Source organism: Elgaria multicarinata, chromosome 10 (genome assembly GCF_023053635.1).
Source record: "Elgaria multicarinata webbii isolate HBS135686 ecotype San Diego chromosome 10, rElgMul1.1.pri, whole genome shotgun sequence".
NCBI lineage: Eukaryota > Metazoa > Chordata > Lepidosauria > Squamata > Anguidae > Elgaria > Elgaria multicarinata.
In genome coordinates, this window is record NC_086180.1 from 6,922,613 (window position 1) to 6,931,377 (window position 8,765).

The 8,765-nt window shown below is 48.4% G+C and overlaps 1 protein-coding gene across 1 annotated transcript; it reads left to right on the plus strand.

Annotated features, from left to right (window-relative positions):
- The first annotated feature begins 484 nt into the window (after nucleotides 1-484).
- On the plus strand, nucleotides 485-8,044 carry LOC134404622 (vasotocin-neurophysin VT-like). The gene is made up of 3 exons (XM_063135397.1): nucleotides 485-604; nucleotides 2,622-2,823; nucleotides 7,881-8,044. Exons 1-3 carry the CDS (start codon nucleotides 485-487, stop codon nucleotides 8,042-8,044), a joined length of 486 nt encoding a protein of 161 aa, XP_062991467.1.
- The last annotated feature ends 721 nt before the right edge of the window (nucleotides 8,045-8,765 follow it).

Genomic DNA, 8,765 nt, shown 5'->3' on the forward strand with positions numbered 1-8,765 from the left:
GAGAGAAAATGCGTAAAGGAGAGTGAAGCTGTGTAGAAACTGTTACCAGAATGGGTCCCCCCCACCCCGAATAGGCTTTGTGCAAGCAGGCAGAGAAAATCTACCAAAAGGGCCTCTTTCCTATTCTTCTCCCTGGAGGCAAACTCCCTGCCCGTATACTTGAGCACTGCAATCCATCCTACTCAACTATATTATGATGCACTTATTAAAAAACAGTCTTGTGGCAATAAAAGAAAAGAGGCTTGGGGGAAACTGAGCTTGCACCAAATTGGCTCAATTATGGGATGTGATTTGAATCCCGCTTGGGGTGGGAGGCAGAGGTGGGGGAGATAAACACCCTGGCAGTGATGCTCGTGACATGACGGTGATGCATAGAGAGGAGCTTGGAAGGGTATATAAATAGGCAGGTGGTCCCAGAAAGAGCCACATGCAAGCCGCAGGAGGCTAGAGAACAGGGCAGCCGCAGCGGTGTGAGTGTTGCAAGATGCCAGCCACGTCTCTTCCAGTGTACTTCCTCTGTCTTCTCGCCTTGTCTTCAGCATGCTACATCCAGAATTGCCCCCGGGGAGGAAAGAGAGCCTTCCCAGACACAGAAATCAGACAGGTACCACAGTGTGACTTGCTTGGTGTGTGTACACGTGTGTGTCTGGGTGTGAACGGAGCTGCTTCCCACGGCTTCTCCTCTTCGTGGTGAAGGAAGAATCATTTTGAACGTCTGTTCATTTTGCTCAGTTCCCGTCGGTTTCCTCGTTTTGTCAGCTCTTGTAGCCGCTCAGAAAAGGCGCTTGTCAATATGGGTCACTTCTGACCTCTAAGAGGTGCAACCACTACAGAGAGAGCAAGAGAGGGAAGGGGTGGGGGAAGAGAATGTGAATGAATGTGTGACTTAAACAGTTTGAGCCTCAGAAAATAGGAGGCAGAAGTGGGGAAAGTCTGGGAAGGGAAAGAGGAATGGAAGGAGTGTGAAAGTCATCACCCAAAGGAAAGAAAGGCCTCTGCAACGCATAATGGGAGAGTGCAGAAAATGGCTTTGAGCCCTCCGCAGTTATCTCCCTTGCCTAGGCTAAGTGGGGTCCCTTCCTGTACCTCCATCCCCTGGGTAAGCTTTTGGGGCAAGCAGAACCAGGGGGCTGCATTGACAGCACTGCATTGGCGCCGTGTTCCCCTAAACCCTGCGGTTTCCTTCCTTTGGGGGTGGCGCTTGGTAATCCCCATGCCAAGGAGGGAGTGCAGGGTTTCCGGAGGTCATCCGGATACTGGAGCCCCCTCCCCACCCTGGTTTCTGGTGACCGATCGCTGGTCACCATCCTCCTGGACCGCCCACCGGACCGCCCACCAGTGAGGTCAGATGGCCAAAGAGCTGGGGTGACCTGGTAAGTCCCTGACTTTTTAACTGCACAGCTTCCTGGTAGGGTGACCCTATGGAAAGGAGGACAGAGCTCCTGTATCTTTTAACAGTTGCATAGAAAAGGGAATTTCAGCAGGTGTCATTTGTATGCATGCAGCACCTAGTGAAATTCCCTCTTCATCACAACAGTTCCAGCTGCAGGAGCCCTGCCCTCTTTTGTATCTGGTCACTGTAGTATAGCTCCTGCAGCTTTAACTGTTGTGATGAAGAGAGGATTTCACCAGGTGCTGCATGCGTACAAAGGACACCTGCTGAAATTCTCTTTTCTTCTATGCAACTGTTAAAAGATACAGGAGCCTCGTCCTCCTTTCCATTTGGTCACCCTACTTCTGCGTCCCCACCAAACATGACTCTGATGGCGGTGGGCCAAGAGGAAGGGCCTCCTCTGAAGATCTGGAAACCCAGGCAGGCTTGTACGGGAGAAGGTCGTCTTTCAGATGGCCTGGTCCCAAGCCGTATAGAGCTTTATAGTAGGGATGTGCTCCGCTTCTAATCGGACCGGAGAAGCAGTAGCGGAGCGGGGGGCTTCGCCTGCCCTTAAGGCGGAGGCGAAGAGGATTGGGGGGCCGGCGGAGCGTGGCGAAGAGGATCGAGGTGAAGGCGGATCCTTCGCCTCGATCCGGAGCTCCGCCGGAAAGGTAAGTGGGGTTTACCGGGCCCTGCCGCTGTCGCCCATGCGGCGACGGCAGCAGGGCCCGGTAAACCCCCCGCCCTCCTCTCCCTTACCTGCCTCCGTCCACGGTCCGTCAGCGTCTCCAATTGAGCCCGTGGTTCTAGCAGGAAGTCTGGGCCGCACTTGCGGCCCAGACTTCCTGGTGGAACCACGGGCTCAATTGAAGACGGCACGGACCACGGACGGAGGCAGGTAAGGCCCCCCTCCTCCTTACCGGGCTCTGCCGCCGTCGCCGCATGGGCGGCGATGGTGGCAGGGCCCGGTAACCCCCCCTATGGGGGGGGACCGGAGCTCTGATCCGGATCCGGAGCTCCGAGCGGAGCGGAGTGGGCACAGGCGGAGTGGGGGCAGGGCGGAGCGGGCCGATCCGAAAATGGCGGATCTTAAAGTGAGCGGAGTGGGGGGTCCGTGCACACCCCTACTTTATAGGTCATAACCAGCACTTTGAATTGTGCCTGGAAACAGACCAGAAGCCTGTGAAGCTGCAACAAGAGAGTTGCACATCTTAGCTGTTCATCTTTTCTTCCTTCTCGCTCTCAGTGCATCCCCTGCGGTCCTGGAAACAAAGGGAATTGCTTTGGCCCCAACATCTGCTGCGGAGAGGAGCTGGGCTGTTACTTTGGCACTTCTGAAACTCTGCGTTGCCTGGAGGAAAATTACCTGCCTTCGCCTTGTGAGACGGGAGGAAAACCTTGCAGTGCAGGCGGGAGATGTGCAGCCTCCGGAATATGCTGCAATGATGGTAACTATCAGAAAAGATAAAGCTCTCCGGAGGGGAACCAGGGATCTGGAGAGAGGAAGAGGGATATGGGAGACAGCAATGCCAAAGAAAAGCAAATCCAAGAGAAAGACACATAGAATCATAGAATTGGAAGGGTCCTCTAAGGCCATCCAGTCCAACCCCCTGCTCAATGCAGGAATCCACCTCAAAGCATCCCTGACAGATGGTTGTCCAGCTGCCTCTTGAAGGCCTCTAGTGTGGGAGAGCCCACAACCTCCCTAGGTAACTGGTTCCACTGTCGTACTGCTCTAACAAGTGCAAAAGCAAGGAAAACCCCGTGGGGGAGTAAAAAGAAGCCAAAGGCAAAGGTAGAACCAGGCAATCTTCAAAACGGAATATTTACAAAAGTTTATTTACAGTGCCAAGGTGCCGCCTACGCGTTTTGAACGCAAGCTGCGCTCTTCCTCAGGGCTGTTATCTAAATAATAATAATAATAATAATAATAATAATAATAATAATAATAATAATAATAGTCCTTTGAATCATAATATTTACAGTTAGAGGCATTTTACAAGTTTATGTACCTTAAAAATACTTTTAAAAACTTATGTATATCCAGACATACAAATTGTAATCAAAAGGTGTAATACATCATCATTCAGTTAATTAAAGTATATATACAAAAATATACCCACCAGGAGTAAATATCTACGTTACAAATGCAAACATCAGAGTTTACTTACAGAGTTCGTTAAGTTGTCTGCAGAACGCTGCTAGACTGACATACTAAAGGAGGTGAGATTTATAGGGAGGGAAAAGAGACCTTGACAACTAATTGGAAACAAATGTTTCTTATAACAGTGCCGATAATTCCAAAGACTCATTGAGGCTGGATGGGCTGATAGTATTGAGCCTGATAATCCATCTGGCCTCTCTTTCTAAAAGGATCCTATCAGATTTATTCTTGATTATTTCTATAACCCAGAATGATAGATCTTTTAGTTGATGTGATTTCTCTTTCCAATGGTGAACTAATGGTGCTCCTTCTATTCCACATTTGATCTTACTAATATGCTCACCTATCCTGGTTTTAACACTTCTTCTGGTTTTGCCAATATATAATTTATTACAGGGACAAACCCTGTATTGCACGTGGTAAGATCTTTCAAAGGATATTCTCTGTTATCTATTGGATTAACAAAGTGCTTTAATTTGAGAGAATGACTGCAATATTTACAATTTCCACACGGAAAATGTCCTACAGGTGGGCCTGAACAGTTTGCGTTCGAAACGCGTAGGCGGCACCTTGGCACTGTAAATAAACTTTTGTAAATATTCCGTTTTGAAGATTGCCTGGTTCTACCTTTGCCTTGTACTGCTCTAACAGTCAGGAAGTTTTTCCTGATGTCCAGCTGAAATCTGGTTTCCTGTCGCTTGAGCCCATTATTCCATGTCTTGCGCTCTGGGATGATTGAGAAGAGATCCTGGCCCTCCTCCATGTGACAAACTTTTAAGTATTTGTAGTGTGCTTTCATGTCTCCCCTCAATCTTCTGTTCTCCAATTGATGGGTGTCTTTCTCTCAGATGTTCCCATTTTTGTGAGTGGCATTGTATCCCAGTTCCCTGTATCTCTGTATACCTGCACAGGTATAAGATGGCGGATACGTGGCTTCACAATAGTACATGTGAAAAAGATCTTGGAGTTGTAGTCGATCACAAGCTGAATATGAGGCAGCAGTGTGATATGGCTGCAAAAAAGGCAAATGCAATTCTAGGACCTGCCTTGGCACCACGTCCCCCCTAACCCACAGTTTCCCTCCTGTGGGGTTGTGCTAGTTAATCCCCATGCCAAGGAGGGAGTGAAGGGTTTCCAGTGGTCATCTGGGTACTGGAGCCACACACACCCCTTGCTTCCGGTGACCAATTGCTGGTCGCCATCTTCCAGGACTGCCCCTGGGATCAGCTACGGAGCTAAGTCAGACGGCAGAAGAGCAGGGGTGACTTCGCTCCCACCGAAAAAGTTGGGGTAAGTGCCTGGCTTTTTAACTGCTCAGCTTTGTAGAAAAGCCCTGTGGTGCCTGCGAATCTGCAGCTGCGACATATAGCTGACACAGCGCTGATTTGCAGCCACCAGGGTCTTTGAACACATTTAGACACCCCTAGGTTTCATCGATAGTACAGTTTCAAAATCACAGGAAGTAATAGTTCCACTCTACTCTGCGCTGGTCAGACCTCACCTCAAATATTGTGTTCAGTTCTGGACACCATGATTGAAGGATTCAGAGTAATTGGAATGAATTCAGAGAAAGGCAGCAAAGATGACCAGAGGACTAGGAACTAAAGTTCTCTGAGGAAAGATGGAAGGAACTGAGTGTGTTTAGCCCTGAGAAGGGAAGACTGAGGGGAGGGTATGATGGCACTCTTCAAGAACCAAAAGGGTTCTCACGCAGAAGAAGGCTCTCATCCAAAATTGGTGAACACAAAGTAACAAGCTTAAGTTACAGGAAGGCAGATTTTGGGTAAACATTAGGGGGAAAACATAGATGGGGCCTACAAGGCCATCGAGTCCAACCCCCTGCTCAATGCAGGAATCCACCCTACAGCATACTTGACAGATGGTTGTCCAGCTGCCTCTTGAAGGCCTCTAGTGTGGGAGAGCCCACAACCTCCCTAGGTAACTGGTTCCATTGTCGTACTGCTCTAAAAGCCAGGAAGTTTTTCCTGATGTCCATCCTAATGATCAGAGCAGTCAGACAATGGAACAGCTGCCTAGGTTGGTGGCGGGTTCTCCATCGCTAGAGGTGTTCAAGTAGAGACTGGCCCGCCATCTGTCAGGGATGCTTTAAACTGGGTTCCTGCACTGAGCAGGGGGTTGGGCTTGATGCCCTCAATGGCCCCTTCCAACACTATGATTCTGTGTGATAAATACACAGGGGGACAAGAAGCTAGAGACTACTTGAGAGAAGGGAAGCTTTGTTGTCGTGGGCCACGGGAGAAGATGACTGTGGCCCCATGACCACAGTAATCTATTAACACAGGGGTGCTGAACCTGTTTCAGCCTGAGGGCCACGAATGCAGCTTGGAGAAGCTCTCAGGGTGCACATTCCAGTGATGGGTGGGCCTGAAGGCAAAGTAGCGGGGCCAAAAATGCCAACATGTTTTAGCTTCAAGCTCTTCTATATCTAAGCCTTAAGAGAGGCATTTCAACATTTTAGAATGGAGTGGGTGGGTGGGGGGGACGGGGACTTCCCAAACCAGAAAACAACCAAAAGATCGGTGGTCAGGGGGAAAGAGAAGGGGCCGTCTGGGGAACCCCAGAAGGATGGATTGGGGCCCCAAGTGGGCCACAATTGCCCCACAGGCCTGGGTTTCCACAGCCATCTTCTAACAAATACAAAATAAACGGGGACAACAGAGGTATACAAAATGATGCATGGTGTGAAAAATGTGGCTAGGGAGACATTTTTCTCCCTCTCCCTCAACACTAAAACCCAGTGGGGTCACCCCATGAAGCTGATAGGTGGGAGACTCAGGACAGATAAAAGGAAGGGCTTCTTCACACAGCACTGAGTTAAACTATGGAATTTAATTCCACAAGATGTAGTGATGGCCACCAATTGGAATGCTTTTAAAAGGGGGTTGGATAAATTCCTGGAGAACGCTATCGACGGCTACTAGCCCTGATAGTTGTGTGCTATCTCCAGTATCCGAGGCAGTAAGCCTGTGTGTGCCAGTTGCTGGGGAACATGGGTGGGAGGGTGCTGTTGCACCATGTCCTGCTTTGTTGGTCCCTGGTCAACAACTGGTTGGCCGTTGTGTGAACAGAGTGCTGGACTAGATGGACCCTTGGTTTGATCCAGCAGGGCTCTTCTGATGTTTTAACAGTCATAGAATCATAGAATAGCAGAGTTGGAAGGGGCCTAGAAGGCCATCTAGTCCAACCCCCAGCTCAATGCAGGAATCCACCCTAAAGCATCCCTGACAGATGGTTGTCCAGCTGCCTCTTGAAGGCCTCTAGTGTGGGAGAGCCCACAACCTTCCTAGGTAACTGATTCCATTGTCATACTGCTCTAACAGTCAGGTTCCTTTCCTTCTCGCTATGGAGGCCCCATTTATTTGTTTATTTTCCTCTCAATTTATTTATTAGGTTTCTTTACCACCCAATAGCAAGACCTCTCTGGGCTGCTCACAGCTGCCTGGATGACATCACTGCCTGCTTTTATTCCAGCGTGCTTTTCATCAAATACTGCCTCTTTTATAAATTGCTGCTATTTTGATCATTTACTGTTGGTTTATTTTATTTTATATTTATTTTAAATTTTGGTAGTATGCACTACCAAGCCCAATTCAAGGTGCTTTGCACTTGGACAGATCCTATAGAGTTCTGATTGAAACCCAGGGCGGAATCGCCACCCCACTGTCGTCGCAGCCACCGTCCTCCACTCCTAAATAATCTGACTGTGACAAATGGAAAGGGTTTCCTATCAGGGCTTCATCCCACATACCCGTTTCCCTCGAATTATCCCCATAGATTAAAGCTGTCCTCGTCGTTGTTAGCTAAATCACACCCCTGGCGGCAGCACTCCTAAGATCCTTTGCAAACCAGGAAAGGGTTTAAGGGGGAGAAATGTAAAAAAAAATCATTAAAACTCAACAGATGGCCTGATCTGATTCAAATTTGGTATGCTTAAAGCCCTCCTTAATATCTATTACTGTGCCAATTTTGATGCCTTTAGCTTTAAAACTTACGCAGATGTAAGCATTTGTTTAATTTGTACTTTAAACATATCAAACCATTCTCCTGCGCCCCCAGTGGCCGCTTGGAGAACTACAAAAGATTCGCTCCTAAAGAGGTAGCAAAATAGTTCGGGTCTTTTGGCTAAGCAGCACAAGTAAAGCAGGATGCCTGGGAGTACTTCATAGTCAAAGCAGATTATGAACTGGAAAATTTCAGAGTCCTTTGCACGCAATTCGCAGTGATTGCACAGTATAACCCTGGGAAGCTATCGGACGACTTCACGTCCCCTCCTACCTAGTCAGTGAACATGGTCTTGCTTTTCTTTTCTTCCTTCTGAAGAGAGCTGCACCACGGACACTGCATGCGTTGATGACAATGGCGACAGAGGCCGGATGTCCTCCGAAAGGAACCTGACGGTGCTGAACGGCTCAGCCGGGGACCTCCTTCTGAAACTGATGCACATGGCAAACAGGCAGCAACAGGCGAAGCAGCAGTTTTACTGAGGCTGGTAGGGAGGCAGTCTGGAACACAAGTTACGTTGCTTACATTTCATAATGCCCTCAGAAGAAGAAACAGAAGAAGAAGAAGAAGAAGAAGAAGCCCTAAATGATGTAAAGAAATAACTCTTCCCGAGTAAAATGTAAATATACGGCAACTAATAAAAGTCTTTTATTGCATTGTGTGGAGTATTTTGTTCTGGTTTCATTTATGCACAGAAGGAGGCAGCATTTCTAAATATGTGAGTGGGGGGTATGGAATATGTGAATTCTTTGCCCTAGAGGTGGGGAACCTCTTTCAATTTTAGGACCGAATAATTCCATTTCAAATAAGCCAGCAGGGCTTAAATAAGCCAGCAGGACTGCGGTCCCATGATGGCCAGAGCTGGTGGAACCGAAGGCCAATGCGGTGAGGCTGAAAATACCAAAAATATCAGTGTATTGTCACTTACAGCTTGTACTGCCAGTAACTAAGCTTGAGAAAAGGCATTTCAACTTATTAGAATGAGGTTCAGGGAGGTTACATAAAAGCCATGAAAAACACCAAACAATTGGTGTTTGGGAGAAAGGAGTGTGGTCATCTGAGGAACCCCAGAGGCCTGGATTGGGACCCTAGATGGACTGGATTGGGGCCCCAACCTGGGCCTGAGATCCTCAGCCCTGCTCTATCCTTGCAAATTTGGCACTTTCTTGTTGGAAAGTACTGAGGCCAGACTGGAGACGCAAA

Bases quoted from the DNA above. Each gene is read 5' to 3' on its own strand.
- LOC134404622 (XM_063135397.1), top strand. From the start codon at position 485: ATGCCAGCCACGTCTCTTCCAGTGTACTTCCTCTGTCTTCTCGCCTTG. The intron at 605-2,621 runs GTACCACAGTGT...TCTCGCTCTCAG, and splicing joins CAGACACAGAAATCAGACAG to TGCATCCCCTGCGGTCCTGG. The intron at 2,824-7,880 runs GTAACTATCAGA...TTCCTTCTGAAG, and splicing joins CGGAATATGCTGCAATGATG to AGAGCTGCACCACGGACACT.